The sequence below is a fragment of the Mandrillus leucophaeus genome, unplaced genomic scaffold, assembly GCF_000951045.1.
Source record: "Mandrillus leucophaeus isolate KB7577 unplaced genomic scaffold, Mleu.le_1.0 Scaffold3, whole genome shotgun sequence".
Taxonomy (NCBI): Eukaryota; Metazoa; Chordata; class Mammalia; order Primates; family Cercopithecidae; genus Mandrillus; species Mandrillus leucophaeus.
This window is the reverse complement of record NW_012103142.1, coordinates 6,213,389-6,239,888: the sequence shown is the minus strand read 5'-3', so window position 1 is coordinate 6,239,888 and position 26,500 is coordinate 6,213,389. Positions and strand designations below refer to the sequence as shown.

The following is a 26,500-nucleotide window of genomic DNA, read 5'->3' as shown; positions in this document are numbered from 1 at the left end:
GTCATGTTCTATGTAGCCAACACGTCAGAAATCAATAGACCATCTTCAATTTGATGATCATCTCATCTAGTTAATATTAAATGCATTATTATTAATATTTAAACACTCTCCTCTGCCACTTTTGACAGTCTACAATTATCCCATATTCTAAGCTATAGTGTGAAGTTGAACTGTCATTTCAACATATTAAAGGCAAGGTAATTCAGGGATAAGAAAAAAGCAACCTTAAATGAAGACCCCAATCCAGTAAAAGAAATATAAAGCTTTTTTTTTTTTTTTCTTTAAGACGGAGTCTTGCCCTGTCTCCCAGGCTGGAGTGCAATGGCATAATCTCAGCTCACTACAACCTCCACTTCCCGGGTTCAAATGATTCACCTGCCTCAGCCTCCCGAGTAGCTGGGATTACAAGCGCCCACCACCACACCCAGCTAATTTTTGTATTTTTAGTAGAGACAGGGTTTCACCATGTTGGCCAGACTGGTCTCAAACTCCTGACCTCATGATCCACCCCCCTCAGCCTCCCAAAGTGCTAGGATTACAGGTGTGAGCCACCGTGTCCGGCTCAAAGCGTTATATTTTAAACCTAATGGATGTCCTTTTAGTTAAAAGTCATACCCTTTAAAGAGCTTTCATAATAATCAAACTATTACTTATATCCTGAGTATGTATGTTGATAGCTTTTTGAATGTATAGATCATACCTTCTTTAAAAGTTGATTGAACATATCCAAAACTGATTCAACTTCTTGAAAGAAGCTTTCCAGTGTTAAAGACGACCACGTTAACACTGTGAGTCCTTGCCTCAACACAGATTCCACCTAAAGGAGGTAAAAACACAACTGCTTCTATTAACAGGAGCATCTGTACTTATAGAAGAGGATTTATCACCTGCAAATATTATATGTTATATTTTCTTACATATATTTTCCCTCTGTTACACCGAATAAAGATGACTTTTTATTTTTAACCATCTTTGACTGTGCAGGAAACAATCATGAATTTTCAGAAAAAGTGCTCATGATTTGGATTTAGTTGTTTTTTCAAAGGCAACGAAACTTAGACAAGAAATACTGTAGAAAAAAAAAGAGCTATAAAATTGAACTAGAAAGATAGAGGGTCTAAAGAAGAATAGATGTTTCAAAATCCATAATTTATAGAACCGAAATCGAATTTTAAATAACAGGAAAATCAATATAAACCTTCAGCAATACCAACCTTTTTCATTTTAGGGGTCATCAGATTGACAAACACAGAAGGCACTTCCTGACATAACTCATCATAATATTGCAGAAGACCCTGTGGGAAGTTGAAATGGCATGTTTTATTTTAATTCATTTTAAAGTAGCAGTCACGTTTTGATTCAAGCCAGGAAAGTTTCATAATCCCAGTTTCTTCTTGGTCCTGCCATGATGACAGCTGCCCATTTAAACTTACGCTGTTTTACCATACTTTTTCTGTACCTGTAAATTACCTGAGCATCTCCTTTAAACAAGTCAATAGCAATTTCTACATCTTCATTTTTCATATTTATTATTTGTCTGTCTAGATGTATATTAAGTAGTTTGAATTATCTTTTTGTGATATCTGTCATTACACATTTCCTCTTTTGTTCCTCATCTTCTGACACATTAAAACGTACTCATCTTATCACTGATGCCACACTTGCTTTCATAAGTCAAAATAAATTTAGCTTCTCCACACAAACAGAATAAGGTTTTACAATATCTCTTAGATGTTGTTTTAAAGATGATCCATGATGATCAATTTTTCACTATTTTGTCATTTACTACACTATGGTGTGGGAAATGCGGATTCAAGTTACTTTATCTCCAAATGAATAATCTTAAACTGTTTCAATTTTTACCTAATAGTTTCAAAGCTCTTGATTCCTCTTTCCCCTTTACACATTACTTGTAGTTGAAGTTTTATTTATACTTGACACTGGCTAAAGAACTTTGACTTTCTTGATATTGTTCAATACTAGCTAAAATCTTGTAAGTGTAATGCAAACTATATTAGCTTTGATTTATAACAGTACATTTAAACCCAATCCTCCAAAATCACAGCTAGCCAGTAAAAAAGCTCATGCGTAGCTTTTGATGCCAAAGCCAGTTTCTACAATGCTAATGTTACTCTAGTTTAAAAAAATATAAAAATAAAAATAAATACTATTTTGGTAAGAGCTAAACTGCTGCAAGACAACATTGCATAAATCTTCATGACTTTGGATTTGAAAAAGGTTTCTTAGATATGACACCAAAAACACAAAAGACAAAGTAGATAAATTGGACTTCAGCAAAATTTAAAATGTTTGTGCTTCAAAGAACACCATCAAGAAAATGAAAATACAACCCAAAAAACTGGGAAAAGAAATTTGCAAATCATATATCTGATAAGGGACTAGTATTTAAAACCTAAAATGAACTTTAAAATCAAAAAAATAGACAAATACTCAATTTAAAAATGAGCAAAGGATCTGAATAGATGCTGCTGAAGGAAAGTATGCAAAAGGTTAGTAAGCACATGAAAAGATGCTCAACAATCACCAGCCATTAGGGAAATGAAAACAAAATCAAAAGGAGCTATCACCCCACACTCACCAGGAGGGCTATCATAAAAATGACAAACAATAGGCCGGGTGCAGTGGCTCAGGCCTGTAATCCCAGCTCTTTGGGATGCTGAGGTGGGCGGGTCACAAGGTCAAAAGATCGAGACCATCCTGGCCAACATGGTGAAACCCCGTTTCTACCAAAAATACAAAAATTAGCTGGGCATGGTGGCGCACACCTGTAGTCCCAGCTACTCGGGAGGCTGAAGCAGGAGAATCGCTTGAACCCAGCAGGCGGAGGTTGCAGTGAGCCGAGACCATGCCACTGCACTTCAACCTGGCAACAGAGCAAGACTCTGTCTAAAAAAAAAAAAAAAAAAAAAAAAAAAACAGGAAACAGGAAAAGTCTGTAATTTATTTATTATATTATTGATTATAAAATTATAAATTTTGTACCACAGAAATAGAGTTCATTTTCTTATTGAATACTCAGCTGTTCCACTAATGTCTGTGTAGTTATCTTATAACTCATATTTAATCAGTTCTATTGTTGAGGTTAGACTCTAGTCTTTTGCTATTACTAATTGTACTGGGAAAAAATGTCCTTGCATTTATATAATTTCCTGCATTCCCAAAATACATGTCCACAGCCTGCCAAGAAAACCAAAGAAGATGAGTTAATGCAGCTTGCTATTTTAACTGGCTTTCTAAAGAAATTCTCATGTTACTTAACTCTTGCCAAACATTTTAGAAACAATGTGTTAGGATCTGAATATACTTTGATTCGACCTTTGAATCAGAGGTTGAATCAATCACTAACCCTTGATGGCACTTTTTTTTTTTTTCTTACTCTGTCGCCCAGGCTGGAGTGCAGTGGCGTGATCTCGGCTCACTGCAACCTCCACCTCCCGGGTTCAAGCATTCTCCTGCCTCAGCCTCCCGAGTAGCCGGGATTACAGGCGCACACCACCACACCCGGCTTCGTCATGTTAGCCAGGCTGGTCTTGAACTGCTGACCTCAAGTGATCCACCCGCCTCGGCCTCCCAAAGTGCTGGGATTATAGGCGTGAGCCACCGTGCCCAGCAGTACATTTTAATGTCAGTTTTTGCCTGCCGTTTTCATTTTGTTAGATTTTAGTTTGCCGCACTAGTGAACTTTAATTGAAATAATGCTCCTTTTTGCCTCACAATGTTGACAATCATCTCTACTCGTATTGTACTGTCACCCCACTTTATTAATTTATATCTTATAAATATTCTAGGATAATTATATTATAAAATTTAATGCACAAGATCTAGAAAATTACATTAATATTTTTTGAAACTTGCTATTTCGTCACTGTCATTATTCAGAAACCTAAACCTGGTTTCTGATAATCTTCTCACTTTTTGCTTTCCATTTCCAATCTTTTCTTTGGTTTGCAAGTCAGCATTTTAATTCTATCAAGAATCAACATATTAACAAATTTTCCCTCAATGCCATGAAGCATAACTGCAGGGATATGTGTATACATATATATATATATTTTTTTTTTTTAACCAAAAAGCTCTTTCAAATATAATTAGAAAACATAATCTATCTTACCTGCAAATACAGTTTGTCTGCTTTCAATTTACTTTCCAATTTTAGCAACCTCTTTGCCTGTTCTGGTACATCCAACTTCATTTTTATCATGCACTTAGTTTCCCGAACAACTTCCAAAATTTTGGGATCAAAATTAACCAGCAACTTCCCTGTTTCTGGATGTCGCACAAAAAGCGTGGCTTGTAAAGCTACAAATAAATAATGATTGACATTAACTCATTCTGAATTTCCTTTCTGCTCCCAGCTCTGTTTATGTTTCTGCCTTGCCCCCTGGACTACTAACTTCTTGAGGGCAAAGGAAATGTTTTAGGTGCCCCAGATGCTAAGGCACAGCGTCTGGCACATAGTGAATACTCAAAACAAAGATAAATGAATGAAGAGTGTCTGCGAAGCCATAAAATCAGATCCAGGGAGAGAAATATTGACCAAGAATGGTGCTTTGTGCTATGAATTGCAATATTTTTCTGAGAGGGTTGAAGAGATCTATGTTAGTTTATCTTATGGATTATGAGTTGACCCCTGAGAAAGAACCAGAAGATGGTTAGAATCACAAAAGATACCCCACCTCATTTCAAACTCGTTCCCACTCAGACCCCAAACTGTCTTCTTTAAAGAGGTTTATTTAAATTAAATCTCCATCCTGAATTTCTGATAATTAGGCTCAATATCAGTAAGAAATATTTATTAAATACCACTGAGTTGTGAACTCCTAGAATGGAGGGAAGATGTTTTACACTACATCTCACATAAACATCATTCATATAAACAGGCATTTTCAGATATCTATTTTATTATGAATTGAAATACATAGGCCCAAGCAGTTCTTACTGGGTAGCCTTAGATTATTTGTTAGCTTAACACAAAGAACTTCTACAGGCATAATAATAAAACACTTATTATAGACTAGTATATGCTAGTTTGAATTACATCTTGTATTAACAAACACTACTAACATGAGAATTTTATCACAATCACCACATCTTCCAACCTTCACATTGTTTTGTTGAATGTGGCCACATCAAACTTCCAGTAAAATGAAAATAGTTTGTATATCTCTTTGAAGTTAGTTGACTTTTACTCATCAGATGAAATTAGTCTTGATATGGCCCTTAATGATGCAGGTTTCATGATAATTTCAACTTAAAATTTTATCCAACTCATTTAGAATCTGTTTAAGATGTGTTAGAAATCACTTATCCTAACCGAAAACCAAGCACTGCATGCTCTCACTCATAAGTGGGAGTTGAACCATAAGAACACACGGACACAGGGAGGGCAACAGCACACACCAGGGCCTGTTGCGGGGTGGGGAGCAAGAGGAGGGAGAGTATTAGGACAAATACCTAATGCATGCAGGGCTTAACACCTAGATGATGGGTGGATAGGTACAGAAATCCCAGATCTTAAAGTAAAATAAAAATAAATAAATAAATAAATCACTTATCCTATCAAGGAGATTCCAAAAGAACTTTTGAACAGTGAAATGAGCTTGCTTGAAAAGACAAAAAGGTCAACAAGACAACTAAAATGGACCAATAATGACAGCCAGGAATTCTGCTCTGGGACAAAACAAGCATTTCATCCTATGTGAATCACCATCAGAGAAACTTTACAGAGCAACCAACTAAAGGAGGCTGATGCTACATATCTAATTATCACTACAAACTCCTAGGTAGCCAAATACAGTCACATCACTAGGATAAAGGAAGCCTTCCAGAGAAATTTATTTTTCTGAAATGAAATAAAAGACGTTAAAGAATTCTGATGGTTTGTTTTACTTGTGAAAAAACATGAAAGAATTCTACTTTGTATTGAAAGTATGAAAGAATTCTACTTCATATTGTTTATATGTGACCACTTCTCCTAGGTATCAATCCACTGCAATGAATATATTGCACCCAATAGGGACCAACTGATATTCTCAACGGGAACAAACTCTTCAGGAAACTTGAGAAAATCATTATTCATCAAGATTGTCTAATGTCTACTTATTGGACATTTTTGAATATTTTAAGAGCCCCCAAGCATGCCTGGCATCATTCTTGGCACTATTAGAAACAGTACAGTACAATTGTTAAGAGAACGGATTTGGGAGCCAGACTATCTGAATTTGAATGAGCTGTGTGATCTTGGGCAAGCCACTTAATGTGTCAGTGCCTGTTTTCTCATCTGTAAAACAAGGCTAATAATAGTTCCTTGGAGGGTTGCTGTTAGGATTAAAGTAATTTGCATAATACATGTAACATGCTGAGACAAAGCCTGGCACATGGTGAGCACTGTATGAATGTTAAATATGACCATTTTTTAAAGGATATCAGATGAAACAGACATAGAGGGTAACGTTGGAATGTGTAGGGGACACAGGGTAGATTTATAAAGCAGTAAGTGTCATGAGAAAGAGCTACAGATAAAGTGTGTGGTGATCTCTGGAGGAATTATTATTTTCTGCCAGAAAGAATAAGGAAAGGCTGTATGAAACAGGTGACTGTAGAGCTTGTTTTTGAATATGTGCAGATAAGAGAAAGGGTATTGGGGGCAGAAAAACCACCAGGAGAAAAAAAAAATTTAAGTGCACGGCATTGTAGAACCAAAACAAAACCCATATATGCTTCAGTTGTTAAAAATTCTCTTTTGCCCTTTTCCATAGTCTGAGTTTTAAGCTCCTCTCGAAGCTCCTTTGAGAGTTTTGCTCCATAAACAGACTTTCTTTAGAGTTCACAGAGTCCTCCATATGGCACAGCACCCAGAAACAGCTGGCCTGATAAAAGTGGCTTATTAAAGGCTTACCTATGGTTCCTGTTAGGGACGACACCCTGTGGGGGTTGGGGCACTGTCCTCTAGGATGCAGGTATGCTGTGAATCAATGGCCTGTAGATAAGTGCTGTGTGCCCACACAGCTAAAATACATGAGCACACAGCTAAAATACATGAGTTCTGGAACCAAGAACTCATGCTAAAATACATGAGTTCTTCCAAGAGGCAGAAGTAGGAGTGATTCCTCTCACCATCGTTCCAGCAACCCACCTGCAGAACTGGTGCTTCCTGCACCTGCAGTGCTGTGCTCTGCTTAGGTGGAGACCCTGGTTTGGGAGGGAGAAACCTTTCTACCAAGGGACACGGTAAGGGGTCCACCAAGATCACAGATAAGAGTTTAGGGCTGAGATTATAACTAAGAGCTTAAGGTTAAGATGAGACAAAGCAGGAATCTGAACTGGCCAACCACTGAGCCTGCACAAAAACAACATCCCGGAGGGCTGGATGATGGCTAAGAACCATCCCGTCTCACATTTGACTCCACCCAAAGCCTTGGCAACACATAAGCCCTCCCCTGAGAGGCACACAGACACAGTGCACTAAAACGCTTCATTTACTGGAGCACAAATCTGAAATTAAATTCAGTAATAAAAAAAGGGAGAAAGTAAAGGAGGGACACAGCAAGGAAGGGAAGCAGGGAGAGAGGAAGGAAGGCAGGATGCAATTTTTCTCCCCAGAATGGGACTGAGATTTGAAACTATACCATGATACAACTGAATATGAACACCTTCATAAAGTCTGGAGAAATATCCCTAAAGATATTTTTACTTTCAAATACTGTTTTTCAGTGGAAAATCCTAAGTATGTCAACTTCAAGGTTATGATCATTTTCGCTTATAAAATCAGAATATTGTTAACAATTGTAAACAAATAAACCACTGTAGCATCCCTAAATCTAAACTGTAACTATCCTAAGATTATGTGGAAGGGATGGAAAAAGTTCTCCAGAACTATGAACTCATTCAAAATCACCTAATCCCTACTTTGCAGGCTCACTGCAGTGTTATACACACCGTAATGTAACTGTGAAATCTCTCTGATCCAGGCTGTGTGATAGACCACCTCGAATTCCACCAGCACATAGGAGATCTTGTTATACTGACGGACGACAGCTTTACCGTCCGGACTTGATAAAATGTCTGAGTTTTTCTGTTTTTTTAAGGGAAAAGACAGATTTACTTTAAAAGATTGCTGAATGGTTTTATATCCAAATAATGAAAGTATTTATATGTAAAATGATATCAAATAAGTATGCTACCAGTTTAGATTCTGCCTCACAGTAAAACAGAGATACGGAAGGCCATATCAGCAAGAGGCAGAAGTAGGGAAACGTTATCGGTCCATAGAGGGAAGACTGGAAAAGGAAAGAAAGGGTTTAGAGAGAGAGATGTCTCGAGCCCCACAGCCTGCCCCAGGTATTCAGAGTCTCTACCTTATTTTCTGATCCCATCCCACTGTTCTAGACAAGATATGATTGACTGATGTTCCTTAAACCGGGAGTATCAGGGCAAATTCCTAAATTCCAGCACACAAAAAAACGTAACCATGTATCAAACAATAAAAAAAAAATTTCTTAGTCAGGTGTGGTGGCTCACGCCTGTAATCCCAGCACTTTGGGAGGCTGAGGTGGGTGGATCACGAGGTCGAGGCAGGTGGATCACGAGGTCAGGAGTTCAAGACCAGCCTGGCCAAGATGGTGAACCCCTGTCTCTACTAAAAATACAAAAATTAGCCAGGTGTGGTGGCAGGCACCTGTAATCCCAGGTACTTGGGAGGCTGAGGCAGGAGAATCACTTGAACCTGGGGGGCGGAGGTTTCAGTGAGCTGAGATCGTACCACTGCACTCTAGCCTGGGTGACAGAGTGAGATTCCATCTCAAAAAGATACATAAATACAATAAAATAAAATTTATTGGCCAGGTGTCGTGGCACACCCCTGTAATCCCAGAACTTTGGGAGGCCAAGGCAGGTGGATCACCTGAGGTCAGGAGTTGAAGACCAGCCTGGCCAACATGGTGAAACCCCATCTCTACTAAAAATACAAAAAAATTAGCCAGGCATGGTGGCGGGTGCCTGTAATCCCAGCTACTCCAGAGGCTGTGGCAGGAGAATCGCTTGAACCCAGGAGGCGGAGGCTGCAGTGAGCCGAGACTGCACCACTGCACTCTAGCCTGGGTGACAAAGCAAAACTCCATCATAAATAAATAAATAAATAAATAAATAAATAATAAAATTTCTTTAGGTAAAAATCAAAAGATTTAGGTTTCGATTCACATATCAAACAGGGCAATCTCTGCCCTCCCACCACAAAGTCAATCAGCAACTGAGTCCCCCGAGTAGGGACTCAGGGTTTTAATTTTTTTTTAAATATTCAGAACAATGACACAAATGATAGCAGCAAAAGAGAAATAACGGAATCTTCACATTTAATAATGCTTAAATAATACAATTACTTGCAAAACTACGGTTTTGTAGTTATGTTGTTCTATAAGCAGAAGACACGAGATCAGGCAAACCAACTCCGCTGTCTGACTCTGTCTCTTAAATAAAATTTAAGAAAATAACAAGGACAAAGAAAAGACAAACTGGCAGTTTCAGAATGCCAACAGGGCCCAAGACTGTCCTGTTTTTCAGAACTCTAATAATCTTAAGGACACAGAGAATGAATCAACTATATTATATTCCGCTCTCAGTGGCAGTTCTTCACACAGGAATACACTCTTTGGGTTTATCTCCACCTTCATTGAGTATATATCAGTGACCTATCTACCCATACACAGAAGTAAGCTTCCGTGCCAGGCCTGTACTTTACTGTGTTTTCAAATTTTTTATTTTTGTTTTTTTAAAGGGTTTACAAAGTGTCCTGTGTTATTAAAAGACATAAAATTATAAGATTCACTGACTTTGAGATAACTTTAATTAGACTGGCTTATCTACTAAACCTGAAGGAATTGACTTTGTCTCTCTCAAGTATATTTACAAACTAAATTTTCCTTGCCTGGTAAAAGAATTGGCTCTTCGTTGGCTACTTTAGGGGACGCGAATATTATAGGATACAATATATTTATTATATTAAAACCACCAAAATCCATATATTAAAATTTAATTATTGGCTTACAAAGAAATAATTGATGGGCTCACTTATCCGGCGATAGAGCTGCCTCACCCAGAGTATTTTTCCTGCTATAGGGGGCATGTTGCGAGCAAGAGGGGGGTCGTCTTTCTGAGAATGATAAAGCTGTAATTAAAAACCTGGTGTTAATGTTTGAATTCAATACAAGGGAGAAGGCAAAAAAATATATACAGTTACCTTTGTATTGTTTCATCATTATTCACATTTTATATACAGTAGGTAGTCAATAAACATGTAAACGCACATCCGAGGTAATCTGAGACTTTGAAACAATGATGTTGCCCATATACGACACTTAATTTTCTCTTCACCTTTATTTCCTACTACATGTATTTTTTTTCTGCCCTTATCCCAAAGTTCAAGGAGGTATTCAAAAGGAGCACATAGCTGCATAATATTAGTATCTGTCATAATAGTATCTAGAGCCCATATTTCTATAGGTAAAAATACTCACTTAAACGTGCTTTGCTATACACGCACCAGAAAACGGTCACAATAAGATAGTTTTTTTTAACTTTTAAGTTCAGGGTTACCTGTTTGTTTGTTATTAGGCAAACTCGTGTCATGGGGATTAGTTGTACAGATTTTTTCATCACCCAGGTGTTAAACTTAGTGTCCATTAGTTACTTTTTCTGATCCTCTCCCTTCTCCCACCCTCCAGTAGGCCCCAGTGTCTACTGTTCCCTTCTTCGTGTCCATGTGTACTCAGTGTTTAGCTCCCACTTATAAGTGAGAACATGTGGTATCTGGTTTTCTGTTCCTGCTCTAGTTGGCTTAGGATAATAGCCTCTAGCTTCATCCATATTCCTGCAAAGGACATGATCTCGTTCTTTTTTATCTACCACCTTTTCTTTATCTAGTCTACCACTGATGGGCATTTGGGTTGATTCCGTGTCTCTGCTATTGTGAACAGCGCTGCAAGGAACATATGCGTGTGTGTGTCTTTATGACAGAACGATTTATATTTCTTTGGGTACATACTCAGTAATGACAAAAACAAGCAATGAGGAAAGGACGTCTTATTCAATAAATGATGGTGGGATAACTGGCAAGACAGTTCAGAGCAAAGAGGTGTAAATCTGGCTGTCCAGCAATATACACTGTCAAGCACCTTCCCACCCAGAAGGGAGCGTCAATGCTCCTTAGCAGTGAAAGAATCACTCTGAAAAGCTTGGCATGAGACAATGATGGCAAATATTTTCAGATTTTTTTTCTTTTTGTGCTAATGTACCGTTTTATTTGTAAACATGCCACTTGCCTTCTTAGTAGCATCGAGTTCAGCCACATAGTATTGAAGAATACGCTCAATTGTGTGGTTTATTTCTGATCGAAGACAGGGAATGTTCAGCTTCTGAAATCTAAAAGCAATTGAAGCTGAATAATTAAAAACTAAATGAGAAATATACCTAAGAACTGCTGTCATAGTAAATATCCATTCATTCATTCGACAAATATTCATACCAGCCCTCATTCATTGTCCTAGGATAAAGCAATGAACAAGATAGGAGGTACAGTCCTAGCTCTCCTGGAACCTACAATTATCTTATGGAAAAGACAGACATCTGTTGAGAGTAACAAAAATAATTATTTAAATTACAAATGGGTCAGAAATGCCTATAACTAAGAGAGACCTAGACAAGTCTGGGGATTCAAGTAAGATAAGAGAAAATGACAAATGGATTACACGATGAGTGAGGAAACGGTTTAGCAAAGATGGAAGAGAACACATTGACTCACCTTCTGCCAGTGTTAATTCCATGTAATTCCATATAACCATAATCATAAAAACAACTTTGTCAGCTAAATGTCGCTTCCATTCAGAGACTGAATGACACACAGGAAATACTAAAAACTACAACATTCTGGTAATAAAATGAATTGACACCAGCATACTACAGGTAAAAAGAGAGAGACAGAGACAGAAAGAGACAGAGAGAGAGACAGAGACAGAAGTCGCCAAGAAAATGGCACCTGCCATCTGTGCAGTACTGTCACGTGTCAAAATCATGTTATTTCTGTTTTGACTTTTTTTACAATGGTCTCACCAGGTCTCCATCATTACAGCCATGGTACTACGCAAAGCCAGACCCAACCCTAGATCCGCTGGCTCTCAGGGAAGAGCTCCACAAGCACTCCTGACACAGGTCTTGAGCCCTCTCTGTGCTGAAAGGGAAAGGCTTCTAGTCCCGCTCAGTCCTCTAATCTGGGATTCCCCGCCCTTTGAGAGAGTAGTGCTCTTAGGATGGAGGGAAAGGAAGCTAAAGGAGAGAAGATTTCAGCTGCTCATACCACAAAAAAATGTGGGGGCAGATAACTCGGTGAGATGATGAATATGTTATTTGGCTTGGCTGTAGTAACCATTTCACTACATATATAAAAATATCACGTTGTACGTCTTAAGTATACACAATTCTTTTTTAAAGTGCAGGAGCCCTCAGGAGGGAAAACGGAAAGTTTTGGAATCTATTACTCTTAGATAATCTCACTTTCAGAAATTCTTTCAGTGTGTAGCAGTAAACGTTATTTGTTCCCTTTCCAACAATACCTATAAAATTAACCCCCAACATATTACATGGCTGGGGGCAGGGAGGGGAAACATGAGAAATAATTTCATTTTCTTGTTGAAAGACTTTCTGCTACCAAAAAAATGCAATTAGAACATATCATTCTTTACTTCAAATTTTTACCAGTCTATTTAGTGGTAATTGAAAGGTTTATGTTTGTAAGTTTTAAGGTTTATGTAGGAGAGATTTTCAACAACATTTTAATTTGAAATTGTATTTTCAGATTTAAAGTTATCCCCCCTAGAAACTACACTGCTTAAAGTGTTACGAATACCTTTGAAGTAGCTGAAGAGCCTGCTGAGAAGATAAGATTTTCCCAAAACTACTGTTCATAAATGCTTGTATTTGTACCTAAAATAAAATATTAATATTTAAATGATTTTTGGTGTTAAAGAGATTGGTTTTGTTTAACAACAGTTAATGCCTTTCCTACAGAATTAAGATAGCCTCAAGCCTCAAACACGTCTACCATCTAAGTATCAAGAACTGCATCGTCCAGTATGATGGACTTTGGCCACATGTGGCTACTGAGCACTTGAAATGTCACTACGTAGAAGCAAGATGTCTGTAAGTGTAAAATACATGCCAGATTTCAAAGACTTAGTACAAAAAAGAGAATACAATATATCTCATTAATGATTTTACATTAATGACCTCTTAAAACATTTAACACATTGGGTTGAATAGAGTATTAAAATTAATTTCACCTGCTTCTTTTTACTTTTATTCATGTGACTACTAGAAAAATTAAAGTGACATGTGGTTTGCCTTTGCAGGTTATTACCACGGATATTTCTGATCTAGAGAATTCACAAAAGGAGCGAAGGTCCCTTACAAGCATTTTTCTTTGGGATATATAGAACTTCAGGTAGAACAGTGTAATGATGCTATAGACACCAGGGTCAGCAGATGTCATTTTCTGACACTGCTGCTCTCAGAAACCTCTTTGCTACTGCTAAGGAAGTACAAGAAGTAGAAAATGTTCTTTCAAGAGTCCCACCATTGGCCCAGAGTGGTGGCTCATGCCTATAATCTTAGCACTTTTGTGGGGGGAGATGGGAGGATTGCTTGAGGCCAGGAGTTGAAGACCAGCCTGGGCAACATAGCAAGAACCCGTCTATATAAAAATAAAAATAAATAAATAAATAAATATTCCCACCACCCCTAACAGTGAACTCCAAACTCCCGGTACCCAAAAGATGGAACTGAACCATTCTTTGCAAATCATTTGTATGTACGGATCATATTGGTATGGTCTATTAATATATACCACACCCATGAATCAAACATTGGAAAAGGAAGAAAAATTAAAACACTGATGCCTCAAGTAAATTATTTAACTATTAAAAGGTTAATATTGTTCTAAATTTACTGAAAGCTAAAAGTTGAATCTAAGACCACAATAAAGCCTTTATAACATATGATCTTTCTTAATAAATCATAAAAATAATTTAAGAGATAACAAGTTTTTCAAAACTTCCCATTGCCATAAAGATTTAACTTTCGAAGCATTTTGGAAGCAAACTCCACCCTACCTAACCAGCCAAACACTAAAAGTAATAATTAAAATATAATATATCTTAGCATCAAAGAGTCTAACTTTCAAAAACCGAAAGGAAATCTATGCCAAAAACAAAACGTGTTATCGTTAGAGTGGTAGAATTTTAGGATCTTTCTTATGTATTTATATTGCCCAGGTTACATGTAATGTAGTTTTTAAAGAATTTTTTAAATACATGCGGAAAACATCTGATTTTTCTCACTTTCATGGCAAGGATGTCAGACTCAAAAAGTGTACAAAGTGTGTTCTTATCCCTGCTTGTGTCTCCAGGAAATTCTGCAGCCAGAGGAGACATTCCTCTGGGCTAAACGTAGGTTAACAGTAATTTCAGTTAACAGGAGAGAGTAACTGAGGTCATCTAGCCCAAAAGGTGAGAGAAAAACATCTTACAGTCTCATCTGACATACTTTCTGACTACCTGTCATCCATCTGGTGTCCCTTAATCTACGACACACAGGATATGAACGCCTCTTCAGAGCTGCCCTCTATAGCAGCAGAGAGAACAGAGGCATAAAGCATAAGGCCACAGGGAGAGTGATCCATCTTCCTAATCTGTTCTCAAATCTGATCACACTTGATAAAGAATGTTTACAAATTCTCTCTTGAGCTGGAAAAATAATATTGGCTCCTTAGCACAAGAATCAAATACAAATTTTAATGTAAATTAAAAATGAGACCAGGTGCAGTGGCTCATACCTGTAATCCCAGCACTTTGGGAGGCTGAGGTGGGTGAATCACCTGAGGTCAGGAGTTCAAGACCTGCCTGGCCAATATGGCGAAATCCTGTCTCTACTAAAAATACAAAAATTAACTGGGCGTGGTGGCACGTGCCTGTAATCTCAGCTACTCAGGAGGCTGAGGCAGGAGAATCACTTGAACTTAGGAGGTGGAGGTTGCAGTGAGCCGAGATCACTCCACTATACTCCAGCTTGGGTGACAGAGTAAGACTCCATCTCAAAAAAAAAAAAGAATCCTAGCTATAAAAGCCCTCTGGGCTTCTAGTTATTCTCTGATGTCTTTTATTGAATATGCTCATTATTCATTAAAAAAACAAAACCTTTAATGGAGTAGTTTAAAAGTTACACTGCAAATATGTTTGATCAATATGAAAGAGGAACTTAAAATAAATCATAAATATAGAAACGCCATATGTGAATATTTACAAAAAGTACTGGATAGTACTATCGACTACTTTTCAGCTTTACTAAGTAAAAATAAGGTATAATTACTTACCTCTAAACTATTGATTTTTGTCATGAATTCTAAGAAATCTGTGTCAAACTCTGTCCTTCTTGGATCCAGAATGTCATATTGCTTTTTCTTAACCCCTTGGTATATATTTCTAAATTTTATTGCCATAATATCTATTCCTTCTATGGTAGAATTACTCAAGGTTGAATATGTTTGCACAACAGTTATCATTTCTGTAATCTTAAAAAGAGAAATGTTATTTTTTTTTAATGAGATAGTAGGCAACTTCCCTAAAATAAGCTCTTAATGATGAATCACTGATATAAAACACAAACCATTAAACAGAACCTAGAATAATTTAGCTAAAACCAACCAGAGGAGATAAAACAGAAGACAAATCTCTGTCATCCATCATTCTTACTTCTTAGACTAAGACAGAAGATGTTATATCATATCCAGAGAGAGTTCACAATCTTTTTCAGAGTTTAATCACCTTTTCTTTCAAGGTTGGAGGGGAACTTGACTAAATAGCTTCATCCTGCAGTCTCTTGAGGATTTTCTGAAAATCATTTCACTGGATTACTGGACTCAGAAGCTCTACCCTGCTTTTTGGCCCTAACTATAGTTCTGACAATTAACATTGGCACATATCCACCTGTGCTCCCTCTTTGACACCTGCGTTCAGGTAAAAGACTGGCCCAAGAAGCTTGAATAACAGCAGCAATCATTCCTGACCCGTGATGAGACCTGGGAAACCCTCACAATGGACTTCATTTCAGAAATGGCTGCCTTTGTCTCAATCTAACACCACCTACTTCACCAAAACAAACAAACAAAAAACTCATGTCCACAGGCTACTCCTTACTCTTCCCCATTTTGACTTCTGCTTTAGAGAACAATGCTGAATGCTCTCCAGGGCTGGCCCCTTTGTCCAATGGCCAGAAAGGAAATAAACCTGTTTTCAGAGAATCTTCCAAATACCACACACACCATAAAGACACCACCATTGATCCTCCTACACAGCCAGCAGAATTCACATGAATCCCCATGTATGGTCACCCAGAAGGACTATTTTCAAAGCAACTGTTGCTCTTACTCCACTATTTTCATACACTTCCAAAAACTATTATCATCCTAGAAGCCACTGCAAATGTGGAGGAAATACAGGCCACTGGGATTTACAGCATGTTGCACATGCTCTATATAAACACAGGAACTATCTGAGTCTCCTCCTAATACATGTGCTCCACTCAACTACTTTAAAGAGCAAAAAGCAAAAGAGCAAAAAAAAAAAAACTGGCTTGCTCTGTTACTCTAACCTGCTAAGACTGTTTCCTGTACCCTTACCTCATTACTCTACCACCTGGCTCCAACAGCCAGAGACCGGGACAAAATTCCTGTCACTAACATGTCCTCTATTTTGTTGATTGGTTGGATGAGGGGTCATCTGAGGCAGACATGGTGGTCAATCTCATGCTTGCCCTTCAAACTTAGCCAGTGGACCCTCTGTCCCCATACCACACAGAGCAACATAAAGCCAGCAGTGGGAATCAACCAAGACCATGCTCCAGCTAGTTTGTCCTGGCCCTGGCTTTTTCAACATCTCTCTATCAATGTTCAATCACTCAGTACTCACCACCAATATATAGTCTCTCCTCCGGCTCACCAACCTTGCACCCTTTCCAGTTCTCAACTTGCTATGATTCCCTCATCTCAGCGTCACCATGAGTGGAGACTCTACCTCACGTACTAGCTCCAGATCCTCAAATCTCCCCCAGCAATACCAGCTCTCCACCTTTTCTCTTCTCTCCCACAAATGTTCAGGGTGAGAAGAAAACAAAACTGAAGATAGAGCTCTGGGAAACACCAATATTCACCAACATTTACATGGCAGGAAGAGGAAGAAGCAAAGACTATTGCACACATTTCATTCTGGCTATTTAGGACTCAATGCACCATCAAGTCTATACCTGTCATAAAAGTGTGTTTCAGACATCCTAACACTGACATACTAGAGCCTTCTTCACTTACTCCTCGAAGGGCCCCAACATATCTGTCTAACTCTGAAATCTCAGCTCTCCAACCCCAACCTCAGTCTTGTCTGCCCTTTGACTTTGTCACTTGGTCATTCCGACTTCAAATCTCAGCTTTCCCTAATAGGCTCTTAGTGCACCCTTCTGGCTCTCCTCTTCATCTATGTAAGAGTTCACAAGGGTAGTCAAACAGTGGCCCCTTCCATACCCCACTCATCAGAGGAAGCCCACCTAGGCAGCTCGGTAACCATCTCTTGTGGATTATGTAAAATCCTGGACACACTTCAGGGTTAAGTTTGACAGTCCCACCTTTGAGAGTGGACACCGATATCCACCAATTATCCAATGGGACAGTGCCAGTCTGTCAAGGGGTTCTTAGTACAAGGGAGTTGGGACAACCTAGCAATCAGGATGCATTTCAGGTAAGGCCTCTAGGGGGTGCTACCTCAGCTCTGGTTGCTGAGCACTTGTGGCTTGAAGTTGTATTCTTCAAACCAGAGGCATGGCTTCTCCAGAGACCAGAGTGGGTGCAGCTGATGCAGCTGGTCGTTACAGACCACTTCCTCTAGCGTCAGAGGAATTCCTGGGCTGCTATTTCACAGATGGATGACCATTCTATCAGCATTAGACCCACCCCCAAACATCTTTACCACTAATAAGCTTGAGTCCTGAAACTACCAATTTCAAAACGGCACCCAGGTTGGCAAGGGTTCTGGCTCCTGGAAAATAAGGGTAACCGAGACCCACCTCCAGGTTTATGCTCTAGTGGAGTCAGAACATTAAGCATCTTTGTCCTAACCAGTGAGACCTGTGTATTAATTTGACTTGTACTAGTAGCCTAATTGAACATTTGCCCCCAAAAAATCCCTATTGGCTGAGCACAGTGGCTCATGCCTATAATTTCGTACTTTGGAAGGCTGAGGAAGGAGGACTGCTTGAGGCCAGGAGTTCAAAACCAGCTCATCAACATAGCAAGACCCCATCTCCACACACACACACACAATTAATTAGCTAGGCATGATTATACATGCCTGTAGTCCCAGCTACTCAGGAGGCTGAGGAGTTCAAAGCCAAGTGAGCTATGATCACGCCACTGCACTCCAGCCTGAGTAAAACAACAGGACCCCATCTCAATTTTTTTAATTTAATAAATAAAAATAAAATGTTTTTAAAAATCTATTATGCATAAAACAGCCCCATACAACAGTTCCTTAGATATGACATCAAAAACACAAGGAAAACAAAAGAAAAATGTGATACATTGAACTTCATTAAAATTAAAAACTATCGTACTTCAAAGGACACCATCAAGAAAGTGAAAAGATAACCCAAAAATAAGAGAAAATACTTGTAAATCATATATCCGACAAGGAAGTTATACCCAGCATATATAAAGAACTCCTACAACTCAACAAAAAAAGACAAATAACTCAGTTAAATATATGCAAAGAATTTGAATAGATGTTTTTTCAAAGAAGATATACAAATGGACAAAAGCACATGAAAAGATGCTCCACATCATTAGCGATCAGGGAAGTGCAAATCAAAACCTCAATGAGATACCACTTCATACACAGTAGAATGGCTAAATTCAAAAGGACAGGTAATAACAAGTGTTGGCAAGGATGTGAAGAAATCATACACCTCATACTTTGCTGGTTAGTTGGGGTTATCAACAAAAAGTTAAACATGGATTGCCATATGACCTAGCAATTCTGCTTCTGCACATATACCCAAGAAAAATGACAACACATGACTATACAAACTCTTGTACACAAATGTTCATAGCAATATTATTCATAATAGCCAAAAAGAGGAAATAATCGTAATGTCCATAAACTGATGAGTAGAAAAATAAACTGTGATATTATCCGTACAATGTAATATTCTTCAATGATGAATGGAATGAAGTTCTGAAAAATGGTATAATACAAAAAATTAGCCAGGCACGGTGGCAAGCGCCTGTAGGCCCAGCTACTCGGGAGGCTGAGGCAGGAGAATGGCGTGAACCCAGGAGGCAGAGCTTGCAGTGAGCAGAGATCGCGCCACTGCACACTCCAGCCTGGGCGACACAGCGAGACTCTGTCCAAAAAAAAAAAAAAGTATAATATAGATGAGCTTTGAAAACATTATGCTAGTGAAAGTAGCCACAAAAGACCACATATTGTATGATTCCACTGATACAAAATGTCCAGAATAGGTACATTTATAGAGACAGTAGATCAATGGTTGCTTAAAACTGGGGAGAGGAGAGAATGGGGTATGACTGACAATGGACACAAGGTTTCTTTTAGTGGGAGTGAAAATGTTCTAAAATTAGATTGTGGTAATGACTGCACAGCCCTGTGAATATCCTAGAAAACATTGACTTGTACAGTTTAAGTGGGTAAATAGTATAGTATATTAATTACGTCTCAATAAAGCTGTTAAAGAAACAAATTTTAAAAAACAGCATCAAAGAAGTAGGTATGAAGGATCCCACTCAGCAACTTGGTTCTGTTCATTACTCATATTTTCCTGTCCTGGCTTGATCAGGAAGTTACTAATAAAAATAGGCTTCCAAACATGTCTAGGTCTTCAACCTACGTAATATCCCGCATTACTTTCCAACAAATGATGAACAAGATTCTAAATACTAGCAGGATCCAGGGAACTAGCGAAGTTGGGGGAAGAATACCTAAATGAGATCTTTACATACTTTTCAAAGGATGACTCCAAGAAGTCGCTGATATGGGCTGGCCTATATCCCCCGAAATAATGTCACTCCTTCCCAACCAGTCCTAATAAATGAATCAAACCTATGTCTGTCCAGCAAAGATATCACCCACACAATGTTTATGTATACACCATATACACTGGCTCAGAAAGACGACATGCTTACACATCCAGAGATTCCACAACTATTGACTACTACCAGGCTTTGCAGGTATTTCACCTCACACTTTTTTTCAGCCTAATATAATTGTTAAGAGCAGAGCCTTTTAAGTTGAAGTTCCACAGGCAGAGGTAAATTGAGGTCTTGAGAGATGTGGAAGTTGACCATAGCGCTTGTGTTACTGGCAGAAGGCAGTAACCAGGAATGAAAAAATAAGTTATAATAAAATGCAGGGACCTGTGAGTAACATTAGATGAGTCATAACAACAGTGAGACAAGAGATCAGGAACAATAATTCTCAATGGCACTACATAAAGTACAAAATCACCAAAAAGGTGTGGTGTGAGTGGGGTATGATGACTGCATAATGCTTACCTTCTCCAGTCGTTTGCAAAAAGCTTCAAATTTTCCAAATATATACCTTACTGAAACCTCAAAAGATTTTTCCCCTGAGGATTCTAAAATCTGTTTCCTTGTTTTATGAAAAGATGTCTGATATTCCTTGAAGAGAAAAATGCAGTCCTACGAGAAAAGTAAAAGAAATGGGGAAAAGAAAGCGAGACATTTGTTCAGCAATCGAAAATTCAAAAACTCTACCCTCACACAGAACTGATCAAACTGTGAAAATCTGTATAGTTTTTTTATTTATACCGTATTTTCATCCTCATTTCAACCTCACTTTTCTTCATCCTCACTGTTTTCCTTTAACTCTTATCCTACATCAAAGCACACCATATACTATTTGTTTTTACATTTTCATGACTAATTAGAACTCCCAAGAGGTCCAGAAATTATCTATCAAGATATCTCTATTCAGTTCGCATCCATCTTAGAATGAGCATTCTTTATGCACAGGTATATAAAATATGAAGTTTCTGTCATACAAAGCTATCATCTGACAATCATTTTTCCAAAAGAAGGTCATAAAGTCTTTGATGAGTACATTGCTGAAATCCTAATTATTTGCCTACAGATATACTGGTCTGGTTTGTGAACGTAATAGAAATAAAAAAGAGAATATGGTTGCTGGGTACAGTAGGAATTAACTATCATGTCAAGCTAACATTTCCTAAACACCAAATCTTTTTTTTAATGTTAAACTTTTTTGAAACCATCAATAGCCAGCCAAATCTTTACCATAACGCCATTTCTCAGATTCTGACTCTTGTGCCTCCTCTCACCCATATAAGAACCCTTAAACATTGGGCCCACTTTGGTAATCCCCATATCAGCTGATCGGCACTTTAATTCCATCTGCAACCTTAATTACCTCTTGCCATATGTAACATAACCTATGGATATGTTCTGAGGATAAACACACAGACATCTTTGGGGACCGTTATTCTGCCCACTGAAGCCACTAAATCAGAATTTCTGCAAGTGAGACTCAGAAATCTACATTTTTAACTAGTTCTCCTATAGTGATTCCTATAAATATTCAGATTTGAGAATAATTGGTCTCATTCTTTCCTCTATCACAATCTCCAAAACAATTCTCATTGCTCTCGTTGAGGTATCTGATTATTTTTCACTCTGATTACATTCAACAAAAACGAGTTGGCTTTAGGGGGCTAAGGGAGGGATAGCATTAGGAAAAATACCCAATGTAGATGACAGGTTGGCGAGTGCAGCAAACCACCAGGGCATGTGAATACGTATGTAACAAACCTGCACGTTCTGCACATGTATCCCAGAACTTAAAGTATAAGAAAAAAAACTCTGTCACCCAGGCTGGAGTGCAGTGGCCAGATCTCAGCTCACTGCAAGCTCCGCCTCCCGGGTTTACGCCATTCTCCTGCCTCAGTATCCCGAGTAGCTAGGACTACAGGTGCCCGCCACCTTGCCCGGCTAGTTTTTTGTATTTTTTAGTAGAGACAGGGTTTCACCGGGTTAGCCAGGATGGTCTCGACCTCCTGACCTCGTGATCCGCCCGTCTTGGCCTCCCAAAGTGCTGGGATTACAGGCTTGAGCCACCGCACCCGGCCTAAAAAAATTTTTTTTAATGAGTTGGCTCTGAATAACAGTTCTCAGATAAGATTCTGAGTAACAATTCTCATTGTTTCCTCCAACTCATATAAAAACTATTCCTAAAAAGTATACACTGAAAGTTTTCTAAAAACATTTCAGATGTGATGGAAACATTGAACTAGAATTAAGAAAACCAAGTTCCCATTTCTAATTCAGTCAGTAAATGGCTAGTAATCTTAAGGATCTTAAAAGAATAATGAGACTACATTGCTAAATTCTATGTAAAGAGTTATGGTTCCTGCCAATTGGCAAACTTGGGGGGAGTAATTTCTGACTCCTATTCCCAAAAATAACGTCAGAGAAACTCTAGATGAAAACATGGAATCCTGCAAGTAATAATAAAAACAACAGAAATGAGAAACTCCTAGGAAGATGATAAGTTGTTTTGAATCTGGGAATGAGGGGAGCAAGAATGATTAGGAAAACAGAAAGAAGATAAAGAATATTAGCAAATAAGGGGACATCCTATATAGTAAGACAAAGAATAGTAAGAGAATATTATCAACATTAAGTCAATAAATTACAAATTTTAGACAATTTGGGGAAACTCCCCAAGAATATCAACTTACTAAAACTAACTCGAAAAGAAATAGAAAGTATAGTCAAATAGTTTTTTTAATAAACAGGCCAGGTGTGGTGGCTCATGCCTGTAATCCCACCACTTTGGGAGGCAAAGGCAGGATGATTGCTTAAGCTCAGGAGTTTGGGACCACCCGAGAAATACAGCAAAACCTTGTCTCTACAATAATAAAAACATTACCCGGGTGTGATGGCATGCACCCGTGGTCCCAGCTACTTAGGAGGCAAAGGTGGGAGGATCCCTTGAGCCCAGGAGGTCAAGGATGCAGTGAGCTTGATCATGCTACTGCACTCCAGCCTGGGTGACAGAGTGAGGTTTTGTCTCAAAATGAACAAGTAAAATAAATAAATAAGCAATAATATATTTGCAAAGCATATATATGATAAGGAATTAATATCCAGAATATAGAAAGAAATCCTACAACTCAACAATCACCACCAAAAAAAACCAAACAACCCAATTCAAAAATGGATAAAGGGCCTGAGTAAATATTTCTGCAAAGATGTACAAAGGGCCACTAAGCATATGAAAAGATGCTCAGCCATCACTAGCCACTAGGGAAAGCAAATCAAAACCACAATGAGATGTCACTTCACTCCATACACATTAGAATGGCTCTTATCAAAATAATAGAAAATAAAAAGTGTTGGCAAGGAAATGAAGAAATTGGAACCCTCCTGCATTGCTGGTGGAAATGTAAAATGGTGTAGCCACTGTGGAAAACTGTTTGGCAGGAACTCTAAAAGTTACACATAGAATTACTATATGACCCAACAATTTCCCTTCTAGGAATACACCCAGCAGAACTGATAGCAGGGGCTCAAACAGATACACACCAATGTTCATAGCCACATAATTCACAATAGCCAAAAGGTAGTAACAAATCAAATGTGCATCAGCAGAGGAATAGATAAAAATATATGGGCTATACATACAATGGAATATATTACTCAGCCATGAAAGGGAATGAAATTCTGATACATACTAGAACATAGATGAAAATATTACACTAAGTGAAATAAACCAGACACAGAAAAACAAATATTGTTTAAATCCACTTATTTGAGGTACCTAGAATAGGCAAATTCATACAGACAGTCAGTCAAAACAAGTTACTAGGGGCCAGGGCAGAGAGTTTGGGGAATTTATTTATTTATTTATTTATTTATTTATTTATTTTCTGAGAGGGAGTTTTGCTATTGTTGCCCAGGCCGGAGTGCAATGGTACCATCTCGGCTCAATGCAACCTCCAACTCCAGGGTTCAAGTGATTCTCCTGCCTCAGCCTCCTGAGTAGCTGGGACTACAGGAGCCTGCCACCATGCCTGGCTAATTTTTGTATTTTTAGTAGAGACGGGGTTTTACCATGTTGGCCAGGCTGGTCTCGAACTCCTAACCTCAGGTGATCCGCCTGCCTCAGCCTCCCAAAGTGCTGGGATTACAGGCGTGAGCCACGGTGCCCAGCCTGAGTTTGGGGAATTATTTAATGACTACAGAGTTTCAGTTTAGAATGATGAAAAAGTTCTGAAATGGACAGCAGTGATGGTTGCAAAACACTGTGAATATAGTTAATGCCACTCAATTGTATGGTTAAAATAGTAAATTTTATGTTATTTTTATCATAATTAAAAATTTTTAATTATACAAGAGAAGCAGGAAATTAAAAATCTTTTCACAAAGAAAATGCTTAACAGATGAGTTCTATCAGACTTGCTTTTTGTTCAGTATTTCCAGTTTTATTTTTTTTCCAGTTTTATTGAGGAATAATTGACAAACAAAAATTGTATATATTTAAGGTACACAACATGATGTTTTAAAAGATGTATACATTGTGAAATGTTTACCAAAATCAAGCTAATTAGCATATCCTCACCTCACATAGTTACTTTTTGGGGTGGGGGGTGTGAGTTACTTTTCGGGGTGGGGGGTATGACCTCCTTTCTTAGCAAATGTCAAGTATGCAACACATGGTGCATGCCTGTAGTCCTAGCTACTAGGGAGGCTGAGATGGGAGGATGGCTTGAGCCCAGGAAGCGGAGGTTGCACTGAGCTGAGATGGCACCAGTGCACTCCAGCCTGAGCAATAGAGCTAGACCTTGTCTCAAAAAACAAAAACAAAATGGTATTGTGAACTATAGTCATCATACAGTACATTAGATCTCCAGAATTTATTCATCCTGCAAAACTGAAAATTTGTACTCTTTCACCAATATCTCGTCATTGTGCCATCCCTCTCCAGCCCCTGGTAACCACCATTCTACTCTCCGCTTCTAAGAGCTTGACTTTTTTAGATTCCACATATAGATGAAAAAAGGCAGTATTTGTCTTTCTGTGTCTGGCTTATTTCACTTAGCATAATGAAATAAAGTTCAGCCGTGTTGTCAAAAATGACAATATTTCCTTCTTTGTAAAGACTGAATAATATTCCATTATATATATGTATCCATACACACACACACATACAAACGCATACATATATACATACATACCCTATATACCACATTTTCTTTACCCATTCATCTGCCAACAGGCACTTAGGTTGTTTCCATATCTTGGCTATTGTGAATAATGTTGCAATGAATATAAGAATGCAGATATCTCTTTGAGACAGTTATATCATTTCCTTTAAACATTTACCCAGAAATGAGATTGCTGGATCATATGGTAGTTCTATTTTTAATATTGGGGGGAACCTCTATACTATGTATCATAATGACTACACTAATTTACATTCCTACCAACACTTGTTATCATTTGTCTTTTTCTGTAGTAGGCATTCTAACAGGTGTGAGATGATACTTCATTGTGGTTTTTAATTGGCAAAGCTGGAGGCATCACACTGCCTGATTTTATACCATAGTATATTTGTATATACTACCAAGCTATAGTAATCAAAACAGCATGGTACTGACATAAAAACAGATACATAGACCAATGAAACAGAATAGAGAACCCAGAAATAAATCCATGCATTATGGTCAACTGATCTTTGACAAAGGTTCCAAGAACGCACAATGAGGAAAGGGCAGTCTCTTCAATAAATGGTCTTGGGAAAACTGGATATCCACAAGCAAAATAATAAAATTGAACCATTGTTTCACATGACATACAAAAGTCAACCTAAAGTTGACGAAAAATGTAAAGATAAGACCTGAAACTCTAAAATTACTAGAGGAAAATGTCGGGAAAAGCTACTTGGCATTGATTTTTTGGATGTGACCCCAAACGTACAGGAAACAAAGGCAAAAATAACAAATGAGATTGTATCAAACTATAAAGCTTTTGCACAGAAAAGAAAACAGAGTGAAGACACAACCTACAGATTGGAAGACAGTATTTGCAAACCATATATCTAATAAGAGGTTTATTCCCAAAATACATAAGGAACTCAAATAACTCAATAGGAAGAAAATAAATAATCTGATTTTAAAATGAACAAATGAGGCCAGGCATGGTGTCTCACACCTGTGATCCCAACACTTTGGGAGACTGAGGCAGGAGGATCACTTGAGGTCAGGAGTTCAAGACCAGCCTGGCCAACATGGTGAAACCCTGTCTCTACTAAAAATACAAAACTTAACTGGGCGTGGT

The 26,500-nt window shown here is 38.2% G+C and overlaps 1 protein-coding gene across 1 annotated transcript in view; it reads right to left on the bottom strand.

Moving 5' to 3' along the window:
• The window catches only part of DNAH8 (dynein, axonemal, heavy chain 8), a 349,054-nt gene that overhangs the window by 272,795 nt on the left and 49,759 nt on the right, over positions 1–26,500 (bottom strand). The window contains exons 13-21 of the mRNA XM_011986894.1: positions 20,678–20,824; positions 15,437–15,634; positions 12,917–12,993; positions 11,337–11,436; positions 10,064–10,183; positions 7,960–8,095; positions 4,133–4,320; positions 1,215–1,295; positions 701–817 (exon numbers count right to left, since the gene is read on the bottom strand). Coding sequence (XP_011842284.1) covers positions 701–817; positions 1,215–1,295; positions 4,133–4,320; positions 7,960–8,095; positions 10,064–10,183; positions 11,337–11,436; positions 12,917–12,993; positions 15,437–15,634; positions 20,678–20,824 — 1,164 coding nt within the window. The remainder of the gene's footprint in view (positions 1–700; positions 818–1,214; positions 1,296–4,132; positions 4,321–7,959; positions 8,096–10,063; positions 10,184–11,336; positions 11,437–12,916; positions 12,994–15,436; positions 15,635–20,677; positions 20,825–26,500) is intronic.